The sequence below is a fragment of the Myotis yumanensis genome, unplaced genomic scaffold (genome assembly GCF_028538775.1).
Source record: "Myotis yumanensis isolate MYYU_CA2020_CCGP unplaced genomic scaffold, mMyoYum1.0.hap1 SCAF_21, whole genome shotgun sequence".
NCBI lineage: Eukaryota > Metazoa > Chordata > Mammalia > Chiroptera > Vespertilionidae > Myotis > Myotis yumanensis.
In genome coordinates this window covers 10,279,517-10,303,504 of record NW_027223772.1, presented here as the reverse complement: position 1 = coordinate 10,303,504, position 23,988 = coordinate 10,279,517, and the positions used below count along the sequence as shown (strand labels likewise).

The 23,988-nt window shown below is 49.4% G+C and overlaps 1 protein-coding gene across 2 annotated transcripts in view; it reads left to right on the top strand.

The window, feature by feature from the left end:
- AOPEP (aminopeptidase O (putative)) overlaps positions 1–23,988 on the top strand; it is a 332,190-nt gene that overhangs the window by 301,307 nt on the left and 6,895 nt on the right. The window contains exon 14 of one of the 2 annotated variants that reach the window (XM_070400872.1): positions 6,144–6,260. The exons of the other annotated variant lie outside the window; for it this stretch is intronic. Within the exon in view, the coding sequence (XP_070256973.1) occupies positions 6,144–6,260 (117 nt within the window). The remainder of the gene's footprint in view (positions 1–6,143; positions 6,261–23,988) is intronic. 2 annotated transcript variants of the gene reach the window in all.

Below are 23,988 nucleotides of genomic sequence, written 5' to 3'. Positions count from 1 at the left end.
GCGGCAGTCTTTTTAAAATGCAGCTGTTAGAACCGCTTCCCAAGAATATAGTAAATATGCTTTTTCCTATGTATAACGAATTACACGAAGATTTGCTTCTGCTTGAATGTTCTTTTTCAAATTTGACTAAAGAATGTTTGATAATTAAAAATAATGATTCTGCTGGACAGATATATGCCCTTTGGTTTTATTTTGAAGAAAATTATTTTCATTTCTAATTATTTTATTGTGACTGTTATTTGCTGGCAAATTAAATTTATGTCCCCAAAATTATGTGAACTATAAACTTTCATACTTAAAATTCACAGTTCTTTAAAATGTGTTAAGATTCCGCTTTAACCTGTAAAGGATGGTTTTTCTTTGGTAAGTTTTGTTTTCAGCTTGGTTTTGGTTGCAATTCACATAATTCTGTTTTTCCTGTATACAAGTTACTAGTTTAGACTAAAGATGTTTTAATATCATCATGATATCCTAGTTGACAGCTACTCTTGGGCAGACACTTGCCAATGCACGTATTATTAAACAGTTCATTTGGACAGTTAAAAATTTTATCATTAGGAAAACGATAGATGACAAAAGATTATATACTAACATGGTCTTGCTAGTGTTTGAGGTGGGCAGGGGCAGCTACAATGCCAGCGTTCTGATACTTTCAGGATTTTGTGTTTCTTTTTGGGTTGTGAGGGAGAACTCTTGTTTTGAGGAACTTCCTCAATTATATTTTAATTTTAATCCATTTTCAAAAACCGTAAGAAAACTTACACAACTTAGAGATTTCTACTTATTTTATTTGGGTTCAGAGCAGTGTCTGAAGGGTGACATGTTTTCAAGTTCTGTCTGTGTCCTTTAGTCAGTTCCTTTTGCCCCTAATGAGAAAACCGTGTGAATGGCAACTGTTTGCTCTTACACCTGTGGGTGGTGGAGGCACCTGAGGGTGGATGTTGGGTGTTTTCTGGGAGGAGTTGGAAGGAATTGGTTCTTTTTGGGGAAGTCTTGTAAAAAGCATTGTATAACTATGGGATTCCCTTTTTAATCCAAGGGGCAGAGGAGAACTGCTGTCTCTGGTGTGCCCCTGTGCCAGCAAGCCTTCCGCATGTGACTTTCAAAGGTCAGCCGCTTGAGTCTGGTTTGGACCCTGCTTGTGTTGAATTTCAGCCAGCAAGTCTCCGGCATACGAGAGAATTTGAGATTTCTCCCTCCCCCATTTCTTCTGTTTTTGTTCAGTGTAAACAGTTCCTGCCGTAGAAACATAGACAAATATAGCAGAGAATGCTTTTCTGGAAGAAGAATGCTCCCTAAGCATTTTTTAACCATTTTTGGGAAGAATTGATCTTTGTGTGTATTTCAGACAGACTGAAAGAGGGGGAGGGGCCGTTGCTGTAAATTGAAGTGACATCATAAGTATTGCCCCCATTGATCCGCTTTTAGTCTCCAGCCAGGATAAAAGGAAATGGCACCAGGGAGGAAGCATGCTTCATTTAGGCACAGATCCCAGAGTGATAATGGGGTAATAATAGAACTCACGCCACCCTCCGTCGGAGGCTGCATTAGTCTCAGGCTCCTTGTCTGGGAGCCGCTCAGAGACTTCCTTCGCGGCTGCAGCGCGCCAGCTGGGCCTGGAGGGGGGTGCCCTCCTGTGCACTTGGAGGGGTGTGGACAGTGGGGCTCAGATGTTGTTCTGCACCCAGTTCCTTGTGTCGGGACCTGCCTGCACAAGGTCAGTGGTGAGATGGGTGGGTGACATTTTCTATAGGAAGCGAGCTGGCCTTTCCGGATCCAGTCGCATGGGTGGTCCTGGGAGCAGAAGTGAGTGGCATCCCCTGACAGACAGCAGGAAGAGGCTCTGCGAGAGTTGGGGTGTGCTTTCTTCTGCTGCTTGTGGTCGACTGGGAGGGTGGGCTTGGAAAATTCCTATTTTCTTTCCAAGAGTCTGTAGAAACTTTAAAAGACATTCAGAGTTGTGTGGCTTGCCTCGGTTCTTACGTTGACTGGGAAAAATACCAGGTAGACCTTTGCTTTGTTAATTTCTGGGTAGTTAGCAACTATGGACTCCTCCACCTTCAGTGCAAGAATACAGACCACTGAATCCTTACAAATGGCATTTGCTCTGCCTGACTCCTTTAGTATTTTGGTTTTTTTTGTATTTGAATGTGCTTTACAGTGATGTGGAATTCTCTATTTCAAGTACCCACATGACTTTGGCACCTCATAGCCTTATTTTGTCTAAGTGTTGAGGCAGATGCATTTTAAAAATACCAAACTGGTTTCCATGTGGAAAAAATAATAACTCCTTGTCTGTGCAAAGGAAAGGACTTTCTATTCCTGTCACTGTCGAACTGTGGCTGTGAGCACTATTAGACCCTCAGAAATAAAGGCAAGTTCTTTTTATAATGTTTGACGGAGCTGCTTTCTAATGAGATAATGCTCTGAACAGTGCGCTGTATTTTTCTTGATCATTCTGTACTGTGACTAAAGCCATGTTCGTCTCTCGGAACTGCTGGACTAAAACACAGTGGGCCTAGAAGTCACGTGACATTTGATTTGATTTCTGTGTTGGAGGAGGGGAACGACCCGCACACATTTCCCGTTCCCACCGCACCATGCGAGCACACTGGAAGTGCATCTCTCTCAGTTGCTTTGCAAACTTTTGGTTTACTACATAGTATTTTTTTTTTTTTCATCATGTGGAGTAAATGATTATTTTACAAAGAGAAATGTTCTCTATTAAAATGAGCTACTTACCATATTTTTGCTTTAATATCCTCTTCTAAGGTCTGTAATCTGTAAAAATTGTGTAATGTTTACTTGCTCATTTGTGAATGAAGGATACTTAATTAGTTTTACTGTCTGAACTAAAATATTTGATCACTGATTTTTCTCCGGTTTTCTCATTGCTTAGAAATTATGTTTTTCCCTGGTGAATTAGAAGAGTTAGAGTTGAAAGGCAGGTGACTACAGGTTGTTAACTGAGTGAGACTCACTTACACAAGCCCATGCTGGAGTGGGCCAGGCAACCCCGGGGCATTACGGTTATGGAGGGGGCCCCGTTCTCACGCTTGCGTGGGGTCCTGTGCCTTCTTCCACCTCTGAACAGGCCGGCTCTTGCCACAGAGCAGTCCGCGGCGCCGCTGTGCCCAGGAGGGTTACCTGGCGCACTGTGTGCGTGCCTGCTCTTTACCTCTCTAATTAGAGCAAATTAAACTTATTAAAAACCTCCTCCGTTCCATCTCAGCGGTTTATCTTTAGTCAGGGGCTTAGCTTTAAGTATTTCCCATTGTGTAAAATCAGGAGAGGGCAAACACGTTCAGGGATCCTTTTGTTCAGTCTCTGTGTGCAGCTGCACGGACTTCTGCTTAGAGAGAGGTCGCAAAAGGGAGACCCCAGATGTTTCCATGGGTTCGCATAGCAGTGATTCTTCCGTTTTAAACGGGAATTTCGTTTATTGATTAAACCAGTTAGGTTAAGTCGGGAACTGAGCTCCTCTTCCTCAGGGGCTCCTTTCCTCCGTGGGTCTCTCGTTTACCCCAAGTCCCAAGCGCGAGTTCTAACAATAGGCCTCTTTGTAAGTGTGGACACAGAATAGGGGCATGCTTTTCTTTCTACTCTGTCTTCCCTGTAATTCTGCAAATTGACCAAGCTGGTTCCTGCTGTATTTAGTTAGTGAACCAGACCCCACCCTCAACCGCTGGGTGTTCTGCCCTTTCCCAGAACCCATCTTCTGTACCCAGTGGGCCTCAACGTTTGAGCTGTTGCTGCGCAGGGCTGGGTGGCCACTCTGACCCAGTCTGGGGCCCTGTCCTCCCCTCCCCTCTCCACCCGCTATTGAGGCAGGGGGGCTGCTGCTCCAGGGGTGCCCAGGCCAGGCCACCGCGGGGTGGCGGTTATGTGGACCATACTTGGGAAAGGGATGAGTGGGGCAGGAAAAGACTTTAATGGGGAGTAAAGGGCAGGCTCTGTGAAGAGGCTGGAGGACAGCCGGGGAGTGACCTGAAGGGGGTGCTCGGGGCCAGGCTGGATGAACTCCCCCCTCACCCCCCAGGACCTCAGGGAAGGAAGATTCAGAGAGGGAGGCTGCAGGGCAAGACAGATAGGAAGGAGGGCTAGGCAGCCTGGGTGCTGGCTGAGCTGCTGAGCCTGGGGTAGAGCACCCTGAGTACCCACCAGCTGAGGGCTCGTGCTGTGACCAGGTGGGGAGAATCCGGAGGCTGGTGGCTCTGGATTTGTCCTGTTTTGTAAAACAGCAAGATCTCCCATAATGTCGTAAAAGTGGACTCATGTTCTAAAACTATAGAAAATGGAAAACTGGCGTTTTTGTTTCTGGTTATGTAGTAACTAGAGGCCCGGTGCACGAAATTCGTGCACAGGTAGGGTCCCGAGGCCTGGCCAGCGATCAGGACTGATTGGGGCCTTCCGGCTGCACGCCGGGGCCTTCCTTCATTCTGCGCCGCCCTCTGGTGGTCAGTGCATGTCATAGCTAGCAGTCGAACTCCCGAGGGGACACTTTACATATTAGCCTTTTATGTATATAAGATTATCTTTAACCCTTTTCGGTCCAATGTTATTTTTGGAATTCAAACAGTCTGGTCCAAATTAATTGATGGGATTGAATGTTGAAGTTTTTAATGTTCTTATTGCTCAACGTTGGACCTGCTCCTAGCGCCTGGTCTGTCGAGTCAGCCTCGAGGTTGGACCGAAAAGGGTTAAAGCATCTTATAGGCACGTGACTCCTCTGGAAGGAAATTGTCAGTTGTCTCCGAGCCCCTGGGGGCTCCGTGTTGGTTGTAACCCTCTGCGTTGGCTGAAGGCACCTGGTTTCTCCTGTCAGCCTGAGGAGGTCCACGGGATCTTAGGTGCATGGAGCGGTGTTATGAAATAAAAATGCCCAAGAACCCAGGGATGTGTGTCTGTGTGCCTGTGGGGAAGTGGGGTTATAGTAGAACTTAGGAGGATGAGGTGTGGACGTACAAAAAAAAAATGCTTTCTTTGTGGAATTACGTGGTGAGCATTGTGCCTGCGATTCAACTAGTTTCCCCACGTGCATTCTGGGAAAGAGGGGCAGGCGCACTTGGGGGCAGAAAGGTAAAGAGAGGTAGGGAGAGATGCCAATAATACTCAAAATTTCTTAAGAATAACAGAAAGTAGGGATTAAAATCCAGGTGTTCTTATGAATGTTCTGTTGGCCCACCATGGATTTGCAGACTTGTTTGTAAGTTTGGGTTCATTGACAGATGCTCGGGGCATAAGTCAGGAAGGAGTAAGGCTGAATGGCGAGAGTAGTGGCATTAATAGTAACAATTTAAAACCTTGATTTTAGGATATTTTTCAGCTCCTACAAGATGTATTTTAAATGCATTCTTTCCTCCTTTCAGAGTCTGTGAGAGCTCTCTGCTCTAGGGCGGAACTAGGCATTGCAGCACAATAATGACTAAGACAGATATTCCACCTTCTTGGATTTACAATGTTTGTTCATAAACTATTCATTTCTCTTGTACCATATAAAAACGCCCTCCTCTCTTTGCCCTTTACTATGTAACACCAATTTTTACCTACCCTGTGTGAAAACTTAGGAATATGGGTGACTGTGTGTGTGTGTGTGATCATATTTACAACATTTTAAAAAATTTTAATGGAATAATAAACATGATTTTTATAAGGGAGTGTTTGCGAGACATGCTCTCCATTTCTTGGTGCACATTGGCAAGGTTCCAGTGGTGAGGGAGAAAATCTGAAAGCAGCTTACTTCTGTTAAACTTCCATGTCTAAGATCAGGCGGTTCCTTGAATCTTAGTCTAGGTTAAATGACATTTTTGGCATATGTTTGCCATAAAGAAAGGGATCTATTCAACCATGAGGATGTTTTATGAAGTTAAATATCGTTTTTGTCATTTTGTATATTAAATCATCACATTGTACACCTTAAAACACACACAACCTAAAAAAAAAAAAAGGAAACACAGTTTTGCTCTGTTCTGAGGGTACAAGGTAAGTCCTGAGGGCCGGCCGGAGTCCGTCTTCAGTCTTTCCGTGCCTCCGACACTTGCTGAATACCTGGCCGCCCTGGGCTTGCGTCTTCATTCTAAGTGTCTGTGTTTAATTCCTTGTAAGTTGAATGGCATTTTCACTGGCTTTTGCTGTGCCCTCAGCTCCTTCCAGACCAGCTGGTCTTGCTTCTGGAGCATCTGTTGGAGCAGAAGACCCTGAACCCCAGAACTCTGCGAAGCCTCGAAAGGACATACCGCCTCTCCCAGCAGGATGCAGAGGTAACCAGGACTGCCCTCAGCGTAAACAGCGGGGCCCTCGAGTATGGACAGGGTGGTCCCGGAGCTTCCCAGACTCTGGGACTGCACTGTGATTGCCATCAGCATCCCCCCCGCACCCCCCCCCCCCCACCCCCCGTGTGCCTGTGAGTGAAGAATAAGCCCTTGCGGCCAAGTGGAAGCTGCTCCCTGGTCGGGCTCTCTCCAGCAGGGGCCCCAGAACGTGCTTATTACCGGGTCTCCCCTCTTTTTAAACCATAAGGACGGACACAAGTCCCCAAAGGAGTGTGAGCAGGCAGGGTGGGGTGCTCCTGAGTACAGACTGGGGCGGGTCAGCTTTGCAGGCTGGTGGCGCCGTCCTGCTGCTCGTGGGGAAACGCCTTGGCCTCGGGGCGCCAGAGCTGCACGTTGCCTTCAGCCAGGACAGGGAGGGAGCCATGTGTAACAGAAATGAAAACGAAATCTAACAGCTGTGGGTTGAAAAGCAAAATGGGATGCTTGTGGGAAAGCAATATGATGTGGTTCTTAATATCTTTTAGCTTAATGTAAAGAATGCACTGTGAATCCGAAGATGAGTGCCAAGGGTTTTTATGTCTATAAAATAATTATTTATCATATTTAGTCGTCTTAAGTAAAATACAAGTACATGGCCAAAAAGAGAGAAGTTCTTTTATGTAAAACTCCTAAAATGCAAGTAAGTTTGGTTTGTGTTCAGGTGAAAATAGCTGAGCATCTAAAACCTGCAGTTTTACGGGGTACCCATCAGGCACCCGTGGCTGTTGAGCCCGTGGCTGTGGGTGTGAAAGGCACAGTGGATACTGAAGATGGAGTGTGAAAAAAAGAAAAATACCCTACTAATAATTTCTTCTTCTTGGTTAAACTGTCAAAATGATATTTTGGATATTTTGGGTTAAATAAAATGCTATTAAAATTAATTTCACAATCATTAAAATGGGGTAAATGGAGAAAAGATACCTTATTAGATTAAAAGGTAAGATGGACATTGTTTTACCTTTTTTGTAATCCTCACCTGAGGGCCTGTTTTCGTTGACTTTTTTAGAGAGGGAGGCAGGAGGGGAGGAGAGAGAGAGGGAGAGAAATATCAATCTGTTGCCTCCTGTTCACACCCCAATCAGGGCTTGAACCCGAAACCTAGACATGTGCCCTGACTGGGAATCGAACCCACAGCCTTTTGGTGTATGGGACGACGCTCGAACCAGCTGAGTCACCTGGCCAGGACCATTGTTTTACATTTTAAAGCTCCACAAATTCAGGAGTTAATTGAAAACCTTCAGAGAAGACACATGTAGCTTCAGAAGACACAGATCAGATGTGCTGTTTACTTCAGCTCTTACATGTTTGTCCATAGGTGTTTCCACATGCCAGCCCCTTATTTTTAATTGGTGTTTAAAGATGTTTCTATATACAGACATGAGGCTAAGTTTTAATCAGAGCTGAATACCGCTGAAATGCCAGGCCCCAGTGACGGGCAGTGGACAGACGAAGGCGGGAGGATCAAAGCCGGCCCCGGGCACCTGTCACAGCCCGGAAGCCATGAGGTGGTAGACACTGTTGGCTCCCCTTCCTTTTGGCATAAAACACATCGTGTTCTTAACTTACAGCTCAGCTTAGTTGTTTATAACCTCCCAAACCTTTAGAAAGCATAATAGGTTTTCTTTGGTAGCTTGTTTTACAACTCACAGACTACACCATGATGCCTAAGCCAGGGCGGCCTGGACCCTGGGGGCAGGAGACCAGGGCCTGGGGATGGCTTTGCTTGGTGTGCATAGCTAGGGTGGCGTCATGCAGTTCACCAGTGCTGCGCCAGGCACTAGGGACATAGCAGTGGGCACCACCGCCGAGGGTCACCCTGAGGAGGTGTATGTTCTTCTGGAAAGACAGTGCATAAGTAAATGAACACAACGCTTTCAGGTACGAGTTACAGTGGAGGCATACGGGTGACGCTGGGCTGGTTGTCTGTAGATAGAGTACTCAGGAAAGGCCACGCAGACAAGTGGCATTCGGGCCAGGACCCAAGGGGCAGGGGTAACTTCCATACAGAGGCAGCAGCAAGTGCCACGTGTGAGCTGGCTTGTGCTAGGGTGGGGGTCAGCAGGCTTTGTCTGTAAAGGAACAGATAGTAAATATTTCAGGCCACATGGTTTCTGTCCCCCCGTTCACCTGTGCCGTGGTAGCATGGAAGCTGCCAGAGAGAGACACGCAGACAGACAGCCGTGCCTGTGCGTCAGGAAAACGTTATGGACCCTGCAACTTGGATTTCATGTAATTACCACGTCTCAAGATAATTCGTTTTGTTTTTGTCGTTCCTTCTTTGAACTGTTTTAAAACATATACAACACTCCTAGCCGGGGGCCAGGGGGTTGACTGGGTCTGCCCATCTGGAGTTTGTTGACCCCTGCGTTGGGGTGGGCAGGGGCCAGACCAAGGGGGCCTGGCGGCCTGTGCCCTTTGGGCTTTCATTGTCACAGCATGCCTCCTTCCCCAGCTCTCTCGTCCTGGCGCGTGTGTAGTTAGTTGCACTGACAGTCCATCTCACCGGCGTTTCCTTGAAATGTCACTCAGAAGCAGAAAAGCAACAGGATTTTGGGCAAAACAGTTTTCTAGGAACATTATTGGTTACGTGTGACTTACTGTGACACTGATTAGCAAGAATTTAGTAGAATAACATCTGCCTTTATTCTAAGTGACAGAACATTTCATGGAAGAAAGGATGACTTCTTGGTGGGAAATGTCTTGAGGATTCTGACTTTATTCTCGGTGCTTCTCCTGGGCCCGAACAAGTAAGGACAGTCTCAGTCATTGTCAGGGCTCTCGAATGTGTAGTAAACAGCAGGCCTTTGAGAGCTGGCGGAGACCCTGGAGTGCGGCCGGCTGTGGGGTGCCGTGGGGGAAGTGCTCGCGCCCCAGGGACCTTAGCGCTGGACTGGGTGTCTGTAAAACCCAGCGCAGCAGGGAGTGTGCATGACCGGAGCGTGTGTTCCCCGTATTTCCTGGGGGCACAGGAAGGCCCCCTCACTCCCCTTCGGACTGGCGTTTTTCCTGAGCACATCCCCGTGGGAAGTCCCTTTCCGAGGGGTAAGCCTCTTATTTCACGTGTCCTTGACGCTGAGTCTCACTGCTCATTCCCGATCGCCCCATCGCTGCAGAGCTCCTGTTGGCAGGCGGACGCTCTCCACACGTCGCCCAGCCTCGCTCGCGTGAGTGAGGAGCCTGTCCTAGCACAGACCAGGGCCCTCCGTTCAGTAGCTGCTTCAGCTGCTTCTCTGTTCTCTACCTCCCTCTCCCCCACCCCCACCCCTTCCCTCCTCCCTTCTTCCTTCTCTTTGTGTGTGGATGCGTGCAAGCCCACTGGGAAGTTTATTTTTAATATTCTCTTTATGTGGCTCAATATTTGTGTTACTTGTGCTGCTCTGCTCTGTGCTTGGTTGTGTTCACAGGATGTCTGGTCTGGCACCAGAGTTTCTGAGCACGATGCCTGGTCTGTGTTGCCCGCCAGCTTTTTTCACGTCTGAGGTGGTAGGTTATAGGGCCTGTCCTCCTTGGGATGTGAGTCCCCAGGTCTGCTCTGGGGAAAGGGATACCACGTGTTCGGAGTCTTAAAGGAAAAGTGCACAAGGACGAACAGAGTAAAGCATCCATCCTAAGCCACCCCAGCCTTGTGGCCACTCCGCCTCTGGAAAGAGGGGCTCTCTGCTGGGAATGTTTGGGTTCCTGGACCTGGAGAGGAACACTAGCTTGGGGTCAGCCACCTCTCACATTCTGAGTCCGACACGACCAGCCAGGTGCCGGCTCTAACCAGGACGGAAAATGAGCTGAAGGGAAGCTTAGTTCATAGAAATATGTGTCTTCCATTTTTTAGCATATTGGCTCAACTAGAGCCATAAAAGTCTAAAAATATATTGGACATGGATTCTTGGAACAAAAGACATTTTCTAAGATCCCATTTTAAGTCATGAATTTCTGCATCTGTAGCAGGTCTCCTAGGCTGTAAAAGAGCCGCCCCCTGGTAGTGAGCGAAGATCCATGGAATGTGGCTCTGTGACCTTTCCCTGAGCGCATGGCTGACCTTGAATCAACTTTACTTGTACAGGCTGCAGTTGGGCACTTCAAAATTGGGGACTCACCTTAAGTTAATCATTTGAAAGTTCAGAAACCGAACTCGTCACCCTAACTGTCTTGGAGTCAGTGGAGGACATGGCTCAGGAAGGCCTCAAGGCAGCATGCCCCGCTCTGATGTTGCGACGGGTGGATTGTCCTCTCACTGTGTTTGGGAAACACTGCTGGTTGGAAGGAAGAAGCTGCCTAGGTCAGGTTGGAGTGCAGAGTGAGGGGACCGTGTCCCTGTCGGGGGCCCGTGGTTGGCCCCGGGTGAGGAGAAGACGGATACCTGCTCATGTGCATGTGAGCAACTCTTCCATGTTTGATCTCCTGGAACGCCCAGGCATGGACTTCGCAACAAATGGACTTGGGGTCCAGATCCCAACACGTTGCCCCCCTCCCGGCCCGTTTTCCTCGCCTGCACAGCAGTGCCTAGACAAGGCTGCGGGCTCCTGGCTTCTTGACTGCAGCCAGTGGCAAAGAATGTTTCATGACACTGTCTTTACTCTTGCAGTTTCTATTATTTCCTGTTTCGTTTACTTAAAAAAAAAAAAAAAAAAGTGCATTGTGATGCAGTAAATTGATTTTAAAATGCCATAACCCCTTCACAGGATTGTCGTGAGAAAAGTTGGTGAGCATTCAAGGTCATGTGACTTCTGTTGATGAGAGATTCACCGTCTCTCAATTGGTGTAAAATGGTCAGATTTTATTATTTAGCTCTTCTTTTCCTTTTAATCTATCAGGACTGGCAGGGAGAAAAAGTAGTAATCTACCCAGCTGTTCAGAGCTCCTAGGCCTCTGGTAAACTTTAACGGGTAAAGAATGATCGATCTAGGGGCTTGGTAGGTTTGGGGTGTGCGGGGGGAGGGGGATCTTGCTCTGACATGTGGACTGGATAATTGCCACTGTGCATTGTGGGATGTTTAGCATCCCTGGTGTTTGCCCATGAGATGCCAGGAGTAACCCACACCCAGTTTTGGCATCAAAAATGTCCCCAGACCATTGCCAAAAATCTGGTGCCGGCAAAACCACTCCAGTCAGAACACAGCTCCAGCAGCCACTGCTTCACCAAGGACAGTGTTTTCACTGGTCTCACAGTGCCGGACGCAGGGCCACAGCAGCCAGGCGTAGCTGGAAAGGGGGCAGGAGCAGTGAGGGCCACCCTCCGTGGGCCCAGAGAACAGAGCCTGCGAGAGGTGGGAACAGAACCTCTGCTGGGAAGAAGAAAGAAAGAATGGCAAAACAGAAGTAGTAGGAGCAAGCACACCCAGAGAAGCCGGTCAGTCCATGAGGCAAACCTGTTCCACCACAGTGCACAGAGGGCCACGCCGCTCAGCCATGGCCGGCGCCTTCTGCTCTGGAAAGGACACTTTCAAGGTCGATTGCGAATGGGAAAACATCCAGCCTTGCAGGCCTTCTCCACATCACTGCCTTCCCTCCTGCTTTGGCTGAGGAGCCCTTGCAACCCTGTAAGAGGGCCCCTCCCGGGGTGGGTTCCACATGTGCGGGAGGGCCCGGATTTCAGAGCAGTGTCCTAAGAAGCACTGTTGCTTGAAAAGAATACAGGAGAGCATTTATTTGAAGCCCAGAGGTGGAAGGTATGGTTCCCAGCATGCAGTGGTCTGACAGCTCTACTGCTCATTTCTAAGTTTTATCTGGGCCAAAAGCATAGTTCCTGTGAACCGAGAGCATTTCGTGATTAGCAGACTGTCTGCTGGAGAGGCGTCGACGGGGCAGAGAATCAAGGCCTAGCCCGGCGGCAAGTCCCTGAAGCAGCAGATGAGCAGCAGCTGTGGTTCAGCTCCTCCCCTTTCATGATAAACCTGCCGGGAGGGGGGGGGGGGGGCGGGGGCTCTGTTCCCTCTTCTCCCCGTTCTTTTCCGATAGCACCCGGCCAGTTTAGAGGACAGGTGAGGTGTCATCGCTGGCTCTGTTGGTGCTTCAGGAAGTTCCCGTTTCTGTTAGTGAGATAGATGCCTTGTAGTGAACTGGGTGCCTCCTTCCTCTTTGGTCCGCTCCATGGGAATCTACGCAGCACAGAGGCCAACTGGCCTTGCTGAGCACAGGCCCTGCATCCTACGTCTGAGGTGGCCTCCGAGGTTGGGCGGGCGGGTCTGCGAGGAGCCCCGCCCCGTCTTAGTGCTGCCCCCGAGTGGCTGTGCCTCTTCCTCCCGGAGGCCTCCCTGGGTGCACCAGTGTCCCAGAGATTCCCAGGTCATCACCTCCCAGGTCGTCCCCTCCCAGGTCGTGACCTGTATTGTCAGGAGGCACCGTCCTGACAGATGGAACATAAACAAGAGGCCCTTGTGGGGGGTCAGAATAGTGAGTGGCAATTAGTGAAGTGGTTCTGATGGAACGGGGCTTCCGGAAAGGCAGTCCGACACCTGCCACCCCAGCATTGGGCCCTGCCACAGCTTCTTCACAGGGACCAGGGGTCCAGCTCATTGGCCCCTTGACCTGGTCAGATGCTGATGAATCTGAACTTTAGCAGGTGAGCTATAAATAGTGTGACTATTGATTTTTTAAAAGTCAGGGCAGTGCGTGTGAGGGGCACAGCTGCCCTTTGACACAGCGCTGCTGTCCTTTCCCTAGTTTGAGAGCTGGCCCAGGTATGGATTGAAGAGGGAGCGGGGTATTTTTCTTTAGTTAACTCTAGACCAGTGATGGCGAACCTTTTGAGCTCGGCGTGTCAGCATTTTGAAAAACCCTAACTTAACTCTGGTGCCGTGTCACATATAGACATGTTTTGATATTTGCAACCATAGTAAAACAAAGACTTATATTTTTGATATTTATTTTATATATTTAAATGCCATTTAACAAAGAAAAATCAACCAAAAAAATGAGTTTGCGTGTCACCTCTGACACGCATGTCATAGGTTCGCCATCACTGGCCTAGACACACCTGTCTTTTTAAACCAGGCGCCTTTAACGATGTGGGAAAGAACAGAGCTCTTACATAATTCTTTAGTTACGTGTGTGTCTTCTTTGTTGTATCTGGCTTATGAAACAAACATTCTAGATTTCCTTCAGGATTGGGAAGCTATCCCTAGGTATTGCTTCCTTCGAGTCTTCTTTCTCTGTTACTCACGCTGGTGCCACTGTGAGTTTTCTGTGGAAACTTGCAACAAATAACCACCTCCTCTGCTATACTGCAACGAAACAATTTTTCAAAAGCAGGTGTAAATAATGGCAAAGTAAAAAACTTCCACCTTTTAAATCAATATTCCGCTCTTATTCCGGAGGCCAGGATTACTACAGCACGTTGAGCTGGTCAGATGCTTGGTAAATAATAAAGACAAAGAAAACAAGTGAGCCATTGATGGCAAAATCTGCCTGATTGTTCCGAAAAGGACCTAGTAAGTGAACAGTTATAATCAAGTCATACTGTTTAGAGTTTGTAAATAAAAGGAAAAGAGCATCAATACCTGGGCTTTTAGCTACAGCTCAGCCAGACTCAATTAGGGAAGTTCTGGTCGCTTGTGGTCCTCTGCCGTTTGCTTCTGCCACTGTCCTGGGCAGCAGGTCCTCTTCACAGCGGCTGCCAGGGGCGCTGTCTGCCCCGCGGTGCGTGTCCCCCGGTCTCTGCAGACTTTCTCAGGAAGGTGCGCCGATGGGCCCATACAGCTCATGTTCCTTTTGGCTTTAAAGAAATCAAGACCTAGGGTTTTATTGGTGCTCCTGGCCTTTTCATGCCTCCGTCAGTAGTTTACACACCTTTGTGTTAGATTTCTGTACTGAACTCCGTGCTAAGGGAGCACACAGTTATCTGTGAGCACTGCCATCATTTCACAACTGTAAACTGGACCACATTTTTATGTAACATGTGCCATAGGTGCCCTAGAACAGTGGTTCTCAACCTTCTGGCCCTTTAAATACAGTTCCTCATGTTGTGACCCCCAACCATAAAATTATTATCGTTGCTACTTCATAACTGTAATTTTGCTACTGTTATGAATCGTCATGTAAATATCTGATAGGCAGGATGGTCTTAGGCGAGCCCTGTGAAAGGTCGTTCGACCCCCAAAGGGATCGCGACCCACAGGTTGAGAACCGTTGCCCTAGAAGGCTCACTTTTGCCAACATGCTCAAATCTCTCTCACGATTGCTTTCCCCTCCGGTGCCTTCCTGTGCATCTTTCTCTCCTCGCTCTTTCCGTGGCATACCAGGATCTGAGAGTTCAATGGGTCTGGCCTTGGAGCTGTGGAGCTGGCGAACTGCAGATAGTATGAGCCTCAGCATGCCCAGCAGCTGGAGCAGCTCCCCGGGCCGGTCCTGAGGGAGGGGCAGTGCTCTAGAGATCCCACAGTCCCTGGCCGCCTGTGCCTCTGACATGGGAACGTGCTGGTGCCTGAGAGCAAAGAGAATGCAATTACGTCAGATTCACATGTTTTAAAGGATGAACATACACCTATTGATGTGCAAATGGTGGTACTTTGTATGTCAGGATCTGACATTTAAAGACCAACTGAACTTACAAGGTGGCACTACAAGTGAGTGTTAAGCTACTTGGTTGGCATGCTGCCTTGCTGCAGCCTTGACCCATGCGGTCTGAGTTCCATAGACAGCTCATCTCCCCACTTTGGTCGAAGCAGATGCCCAGGCTGAGCACAGGACGTGTGCGGGCATCAGGGGAGCCAGCCACCGTGAGCAACAGCCCAGAGCTGGCTCAGCCAGCAGGACACCAGGTGGTTTTCCCAGGAATGGACTACCTAGAATAGTACCTTTTGCATTTCCCAACTTGATTCCTGGTTTTAATAAGACTTTTGAGAAATATAATTCATACACCATACAGTTCACCCACATATTCACAGAGTTGTACACATCACCAAAATCAATAGAACATTGTCATCATCCCCAAAAGAAGCCCTGTACCCTTCATCGGTCATTCTCATCTCTCCCTGTCCCCACTCTGCGGCCCCACGCTAATGTTTCTGTCTCTATAGACTTGCCTATTCCGGGCTTCCATACAAATGAAACATACAATATGTGACTGTTGTGCTGGCTTCTTTTCAGTTAGCATGTATGTTCAGTAATCATCCGTGCTTTACCATGTATCAGCACGTCTTTTCTTTGGTCACCAAATACTTTCAGTTGTATAGATAAACCACGTGTGTTTATTCGTCCATCCGTTGATGGACATTCGGATTGTTTCCACTTGTGGGCTGTTGTGTATAATGCTTCTGTGAAGATGTTTTGTGTGGATGTGTTTCACTTTTCTTGGGTCTGTATCTAGGAGTGGAATTGCTGGGTCACATGGTAACTCTCTTTAACCTTTTGAGTTTTAACTGCCAAACTACCCCAAAGTTACTGCACCATTTTATATCCTCCCACAAGTGTATGAGGGTTCTAGTTTTTGTTCATCCTTGCTAACTCTTGTTATTGTCTCTTCTGTTTTTGCCATCTTCTTGGGTATGAAAGAATATCTCGTTGTGCTTTTGATTTTCATTTCCTTGGTAACATCATCATGTTGGATATCTTTTCATGTGCTTATTGACTACTAGTGACCCAGCGCGCAAAATCGCACAAGACCCAGGACTCCCCCAAGTCCCCCCCCCCCCCGGCGTTGCGGGACCCAGAGTCAAGTCCCCGCCCACCACGCGTGCCTCGCTGCGCATGCAGCCTCCTGGTGATCGGTCTTTGGTCGTTACGGCGTTACGACCACTGGGTTTTTATTATATAGATTAGTATATCTTTGGAGAATGTCTGATCAGATCTTTTGCTCATTTTGAATTGCTTTATTTGTCTTTTATTACTGAGTTATAGTAGTTCTTTATATATTTTAGATACAAGTTCCTTAGCAAGTATGATTTGCAAAAATATTCTCTCTGTGGATAGTCTTTTCACTTTCTTCTTTAGATTTTTTATTGATTTTGAGAGGGAGAGGGAGAGAGAAATATCGATATGAGAGCGAAACAACAGGCATGTGCCCTGACCGGGTATTGAACTGGCAACCTTTCGGTGCACGGGACACACCCAAGCAACTGAGCCACAACGACCATGGCTCTTTTCACTTTCTTGACAGTGAAGCACAGAAGTTTTCATTTTGATAAAATCTAATTTGTCTATTTTTTCTTCTTTTGCTTGTATTTTTGGTATCACCTCTAGGAAGCCATTGCCTGATTCAAGGTCTGGAAGACCTAGGCCTTTGTCTCCTCTAAGAGTTTCATGGTTTTAGTTCTGCCTTGAAGTCTTGGGATTTGTTTTTTTTTAGTGCATTTCGCTTGCTCCGCTAGGGAAGGCCATTGGGAGAAATGGCATCAAGGAGGGAGAAGAGAGGATGGTTTTTCGTGGAACATGGAATGGCCGGACAAGGGCTGAGGGGCCCTGTCCAGTAGCAGTGTCTGTTCCCCTTTAGCTCTCAGTGCACATGGAGTCTTCTGACCACGCCTCGGGGTCTCCCCGCTTCCCTCACTGCACCCTGTTAAGTCCTTCCATGACATGGATATCTACACTTCCAGTTAGTGAATTTTTCTTAAACTTTCTACTGAACTGTAAGCCCCGAGAGAGCCTCTCTGTTTGTTTATCCTCAGTGCCCAGTACTTAATTTTTGGAGAGGACTTTTCCTGGATCTCCAGGGTTTCCAGAGCAGCAGCTACCAGTGTCTGACACGCGGTGGTTGGGACAGCGGAGCCCGTGGTGAAGCCCACGGGAGAGCCAGCTTCTGGCCACTGTGGCAAAGCCTGCAGCGTAGGGGCCCTGGGGGGGACGTGGCCAGGCACGGATCCCTTCTGAGCTTGTCAGAGGACGTACTTGTGCTCACTTCTGTGGCAACAGTAAAGTCCTTTTTTCAGCAGAGGCCCTGTGTCACCTGTTACGAAATGGAAAAAGCAGGTGGAGTGTGCTATCTCCTGATTGCAGGCTGACACATCAGAGCGCAGTGTGCCAGTGCAGTGTTCACGGAAGGAAAGCAAACTGGGCGTATTTCAAGGGGGACCCAACATGGGCTTCTGAGTTCTGCCCTTTGGAGCCAGCTAACTAATGGCATTAATGTCCTTAAATAAAATAGTCTCTCCAAGGAGGCAGACGGGTTAGCATTTGCCTCAGAGGGTGCATGTGGTGGTGTGTCGTCACCTCTGCCTCGCCTCACTCCATGCACTTGGCCCTTGCTGAGAAGTATCGCTGTGAGAGCGGTCCCGGGAGAGGTGGCAGAGGACCCTGTCTTGCAGCCGCTGCTGTTCAGGTTATCACTGGGGACAGCCGGTTACAGACAGTTGACAGGCAGGTGAGGGCGGAGGGACGGACTGAGCAAGGTCAGTGCGAGCCCTTGAGAAAGAGCCAGGGCCTCTGATGCCTCCTTTGTTGTCTTAACCCTGGGCCTGGGGATTTATTAACCTGGCTCTGTGACAGCAAATAGAGTGGCTTTTAATTTCCTTTAGTTAGAAAAATAATGTTACAATTGCAGCCCTTTGAGAATAAAAATGAGTAAGGTGAGAGAAAAAATGGGAAGTGCTAGGATCAGAGTAAAATGTTGGAAATCTTTCCTTTTCCGCTGACGGCTCTCCTGTCTTTTCTCAGGAGAGTGAGCAGATGAGCCACACTGGACCAGCAGAGACGCCCCAAACAAAACACTTGCTGGAAATACTGTCTGTCCCGGCTGCCTTCCCACTCCTGGCTGCCCGGCAGGCTTCCCTTACCAGCAGTAAGCTCACTTTAAAGCAAAGTTAAATCTAATTTAAGGACGCAAATTGAAAAAGCAGGTTTGTTTACTGCAGTGCTAGACTTATTAACTCACAAAAGCCATGAGCCTTGTCTTTCTGTTTACACTTATAAAATGGATCTCTAAATGAGGTTTAATGGGCCTCCCAGATCATGTTCCCCAGGCAGACTTTTCCTCTTCAGCAGTAAATTCTGAAATCAAAAGGACTAGAAAGAAAGGGGAGCGCTTCCTGTCATAAATGGGATGGGTGGCATTCTTCAAAGCATTTTACAGCTTCCAACTGTGCATTCTAATTTCAGAGTAGCTGGAAAGCATTCTGAGATGTTTAAAGTGGTACATTCACTGAGAAGCGTTTATCAAGCACGAACTGGGTCCCAGGCCTTGGGACAGGGCCGGGAACAGTCCACAGGCCCTGGCCCCGCTCTCCCAGGCTTGACTCTTAGTGTAAACACAGGAGCAGGCGAACGAGGAAGCAGGCAGTCCCGAGAGCACTGAGCTGGAGCGAGCGACCGTCAGGCGCACTCTGAGGTAGTGACGGTGCAGGGACAGGCGGGGATGGGGAACTCCAGGCCAAAGAGGTGCTCATTCGACTGCGTGGTGTGCTGGATGAGGTGGGGCCCCATGGTGACCGCAGGCCTCCTTGTCCCTTTTGTCTGCTGCCCCTCACAGCCTCCTTCGGAAGGTTGTTAACCCATTTTGGAGCTTTCTGGCGTCATGAGACCAAAGGACTGAAGGGGCTGGAGTGCATTAGCAGGAGGGAATACCCTGCAGTGTTGTAAGTGAACGTCTGTGGAGTGACTGAGTAGTCACTCCAGCTGTGGCCCGTGGAGAGAAGGGAGAACACAGTGTGTTCACTGCTGCTGCTGCGAAGTCAGAATGAATTCGGTTGAATGGCTGGTTCATTGGGTTCTCTGGGTAAAGGTACCTGTTACAATTTTTAAACATTTAAAACTAAAGCAGGGGAAGCAGTGCCTACAGGAGACATGGGTGCTTTTAAGCAGGGCAGTGAGTGTTAGCGAACCAAACCCCGGATCCAGGATTGCAGTGGCCGGAGCAGCGCGCTCACTCACTCTCCGTGACCTTGACCGCCGCCTGCTCTTTCTGGGTGGCACACTGGCTACAGAGCCCAGGCGGGGTGTTGGCTGTCGTCGTCTGCCTATAGCACTGTCTACTCACCCTCTGACTCCATTTATTCCTCAGGCACAAGGACTCTTCAGAAGACACTGGTCTTCAAACTCCACCTCCAGGAACCCAAGGAGTTTCCTATTTCACAGTTTTCCTGCCCGGCCTGGAGAGTGAAGCTGCTTGAAGAACCCACTTGTAGTCTTCTCTTTACTGTCTTATATACTGGGGTTTCAGATTATATTTTTATTAAAAGTTAGAATTACATTTAAGAAGTGTTTGAAAACCACCTCGGAAAATTAGTTTATTAGATGATAACTTTTAGAAGTAGCTTCATGCAAAATGATCTAAAATTGAAGTTAAAAAACAAACCTTTGGGTTAAAAGCTATAAAAGAGCAGTGAGAGTTGTCATGTGTTAATAAATGTGGGGTCTGGGGTGTGTGGGGATTCCCAGAGGGCACCTCTCTGGCATGGACAGTCTGGGCGTGAGCTGGGGTGGGGGCTCCTCTTCCTCAAAGTCAGGGTGACACCCAGGCCTGTACCTGCGTGCGTCCCAGGCCCGTGACTGGCGGGAGACACCGTGGTAGGAGGAGTGCTGGAGCGCGTGCTCGTGCAGGCGGAACTTAACCCACAGAGCAGGGACTCCGGCCGCATTCAGGAGCACCCTGGTGTGCTCCTGGCAGGACCGGGCTGAAGCTGGGGAGCTTGGGGTTAGGCGTTTGCTGGCGTGCCACTGCCTGTGCTCGCACTCACTCTGGGAGCCGGAGCGCGGGGTCTCCGGGGTAGAGCGGCGTCAGACTAGAGCCAGGCCAGGCCAGCCCACAGCCTGTTCTGTAGATGCGTCTGAAACTGCCATGCCTAGCCATGCCCAGGCCATCGCTTACACATTGTCCAGGCTGCTTTTGTGATATAACAGCAAATGAGCAAAAAAAGCAAAATGCTCCCTCTCTGGCCGTTGACAGGAAACATTTGCTGACGGTCACCATCCTGGAGTCTAGCAGACCACTGGATCTGCATCCGTTAAAATGTCTCGGGATGAAGGGATTGAGGTGGGGAGCAGGGTGGTCCTTTGGCAATTTTCTTGTCCTGTTTCCAGGAGAGAGCAATGAATGTGGGGGAGCCCGTGGTTACATCAGCGATGCCGTTGTCACCTCGGAATCGGGTGGTTTGAGAACACACGTGCTCCCATACGGCAGGTGCCATTTGTAAGGCACTTGGACATCCGGGGCTTCCTTCACCTGGACTGCCTGTCTGAGCCCGTGGTTCGGCTCAGCCCAGCCTCTGGGCAGTGAGAATGTCTTCAAATGGCACATATGCCACGTGACTGAGGCTGACGCTGGCACGAGGCAGAGCCATCTGTCTTTACAAATAGTTTGAAAAATCCCAGGCCCCAGGCCCCTGGTGTACTTCCCAGGGGTGGCTCGAGAAGTCCCAGCTCCCTCAGGCCTCTAGGCCCCTCCCTGGGGGGGCCCCACTTCCTCCGCTCTGTCCCTTCGGGAATCTGCTCCGAGTCCTGCCCCGACCCTTCCCTCCACCCCTCCAGCAAGCAGGAGCCCTCTGACAGCCCTCGCTCCTTATTTCACCAGGTAACAAACAGATCTTAGAAGTAATATTCCCCAGCTTTATAAATTCAATAAAAATGAACTCTGAATTAGGAAATAAAGCCGAAGCATGCGGCTCCTGCTAAGATGAAAAGCACTTCCTGTGTGGGAGTCTCTAGTCTAGCACTTGCTTGGCAACCGGTCAGTTCTCACAGCAACCCCGCCACAGGGCCGGGCCGGGCCTGATGAGAGCAAACAGCCCAGCGGACAGGGCTGCTGGGTTAGACCCGGGCACCGCTCTGGGTCAGGAGGTCAATTTAGTAGGTCACCAGCCGGCCTAAGGAACAGAAAATAGAGAGAGTGTGCATGTGTGCATGCTGTATGCATGTGTATATACATAAGTGTCGGCTGCTCTGAATGTATTTGGAGCGAATGAGCCACCAGCCTTGTAGTTAGAGGCCTATGTGTGTATTTCCTGCAGAATTCCTCTTGGATACCCAGGCCATCTGTCTACCCAGGTCTCCCAGATGACGGAGGCCTGTTACCACAGACATACTGTCCTGGCGGAGTCCCTGCTGTGGGGCAGGGGGCCACGGTCCAGGTGCAGCTCAGGGATCATTGAAGGGTTTTCATTCTGCTATCAAATGTGGGTCTGGCATGAATCGGCTTCTGCAAACATTCTTCCTTCTTCCACCCGAATTCTGAGACTCCCATCGACACCGTTTGCTTTGCTGGGTTCCCATCGCCTTTTGCTCAGAGAGGCTTCAGAAACCTGGAAACCTGTGAAGTCCATCTACAGGGGCGGGTGAGTGCCGCTGTGTTACAGCCCCGCTGTGCGCGGAGGGCAGCACCCAGTCTTCAGTGTCCCTCAAGCAGAAACATTGGGAAGCAGATTGCAAGCTGATTTTTATTAGTGCTTACATGTGCACCCCTGTGTGCGTGCATCTGTGTATCACGACTTCATTGGGACTTCATGGGAAGAAACGGGCCTCCGCCCTCCTTTTTAAAGTCTTTGTTGAATAAAGTATTATATATGTCCCTCCTTTTCCCCCATTGACCTCTTCTAGCCCGTCCCGCCCCCACCCCAGGTACATCCCCCTCATTAATCATCCCTCCGTACTCGTGTGCCAGGCACTATGCTAATAGCTCGCACATGTTCCGGAACCTTCAGCACGGCTCTGTACCGGGGCACTCTGGTCCTGGCACTGGATGGCGGGAGACGGGCCAGGCCCAGCTGCTGTCTGCACTGAAGGCTCAGTGACGGGCACATCCTTGGGAAGCCAGGCTCCAAGTGCCCTGGGAGGCGGCGCCACAGCCCGGCCTCTCCCTCTGCACCGTCCCTTCTCCTCCTCTTCCCCTCGCTGCCCCACGCCCTGCATCCCTGCCTGCCTCTTTGCCCTTCTTGTCCTTGCCCTACTTCTGTCCAGCCTGACTTCGGATGGTGTTCAGCTAAGACGACGGCTGACGCGAGGCTTTTGTTGGAGATCTCTAGCATGAGTTCAGAGTGACTTCGTGAATTTGAGTTGTAGTTGAAAAAGTCATTAAATTTCTCAGCCCTGTTGAAACAGAAGTGTAATAAAATGTGAGTGTGTACAGTGGGATTCGGTCCATGTGGACATAGTGTGTGTATACAGGGTATTCTTGAGACTGAATGAAGGGATCGAGCGTGGGAGCCGCGGCGCCTCGTGCTCCAGGGCTGCTGTAGGTGTGCGTGGAGGTTATTTTCCATCGCACCGAGGAAGTGAGAAACGGTGCCACCTCACCCAGTAATTTATCGGAAAATAAAGAAGAGCAGATAAGCAGAGCGGACAGCCTTCCTCGAGGCCTGCTTCTCAGTTCTCTGGCTGAGGCTCCCACGCTGGACCTCACCTTCCCCATGGCCAACGCGGGCCCTGTGGTGTCTTCTGAGCGTCCTGCTGTGGAAACGGTGACATGCCCTCAGCTCTTTGGTGGTGAAGGGCCTGCTGTTTGGTCTTTGGTGAGCAGGGGAGGCTGGGCGCCCTGTAGCCTTCAGGGGTCAGAAGACTAGGTCTCTTATTAATCGTGAGAATACACTGTTTTTAACAGAGGCGTGGCAGTGCCTACTCCATGTTGATGTGAAGAGCCTCTTTCTGTGTGTTGTCCCTGGAACTTGTTTCACTTGTGGGGGGGACGGGGGTGGGGCATCCCGCCCCCACCTGCCCATCGGGGGTCTGATGAATGCTGAGTTATTTCTGTATGTGTACATTCAGGGTGGAGGGGAGCACAGGAAGGAACAATGAGAGACTAAAACCTCCATTCTCAAAATCCGGGCTAAAAAGTGAATTTCCCCCAAGTTGTAGAACGAGAAAAAGCAGTCGTCAAAGGCACAGTGTGATCAGGATTCGAATCAGAGTTCACACATTTTGAAGCTGACAGAGGCCTTTGGTACCGTCCGTGACACTAACAGCTGGTGCGGTGTGACAGGGAGGCTTTCCCGAGGGCCCAGAGCCGTGGCGAGCAGCCTCCTCGTCTCTAACTGTCCCTCCCACCGGTGGCCACAGGGAGCCTCCGTTCCCACAAACGAGAGGCTGCTGGTGCTTGGCAGGATGTTGGTTCTGGGGTGTTTAGAAGACCATGAGCTGGGATAAGACGAGGGGTAGAGGCACCCTTTGCCGTCTCTCCAGTGCATGGCCTGGACGTGAGTTGCGGGAGTGGGTCTGGTGGCTCTGATGGATGTGTGAGGAGCTGACCTCTCTGTTCACGTGTTCTTTCCGCTCAGAACAGTTCCGGGGCTGCCCTTGCCCGTGTATGGTCTGTTAGTTTCTGTTGCTTGCACATCTATTGAAGATGGAAAGATTGCCGAGGCCTGTCTCGTCCGAGCAGCTTCCCTTTCGTGGTGATGGCCCCAGGCTGTTAGCTCCTTCCCGTGCACCTCTGACATTCCCTCCTGGTGTAAAAGCTCATTGGTATCCCGTCCTTACAGATTCAAAGGACCTGGCTGCCCACAGCCAAGGGCAGCACCACCAGAGTCCCCGAATTAACACTGTCGGGGAGCACAGTGTAGCTCCAGGAAGGATTCTTTCCAAAAGATTTGTTTCTTCCCTTCATTCCTAATTGCGTGTAAATCTATGTATAGTAGATTAAAGGAGAGAGCTGGCCAGGTTGGTGGGTAATGATAAAATTTATGGGGGACCCGGCCAAAACGTTGAAATGGCTTGTATTTTACTATTGGCACCAATGGGTTCCTTTAAAGGCCAGTAAAACAGAGTGATGGAAGGCGGCTTTTCCAAATGCACACAGCCCTTCCATGTGTAGCCAGCGTGGATC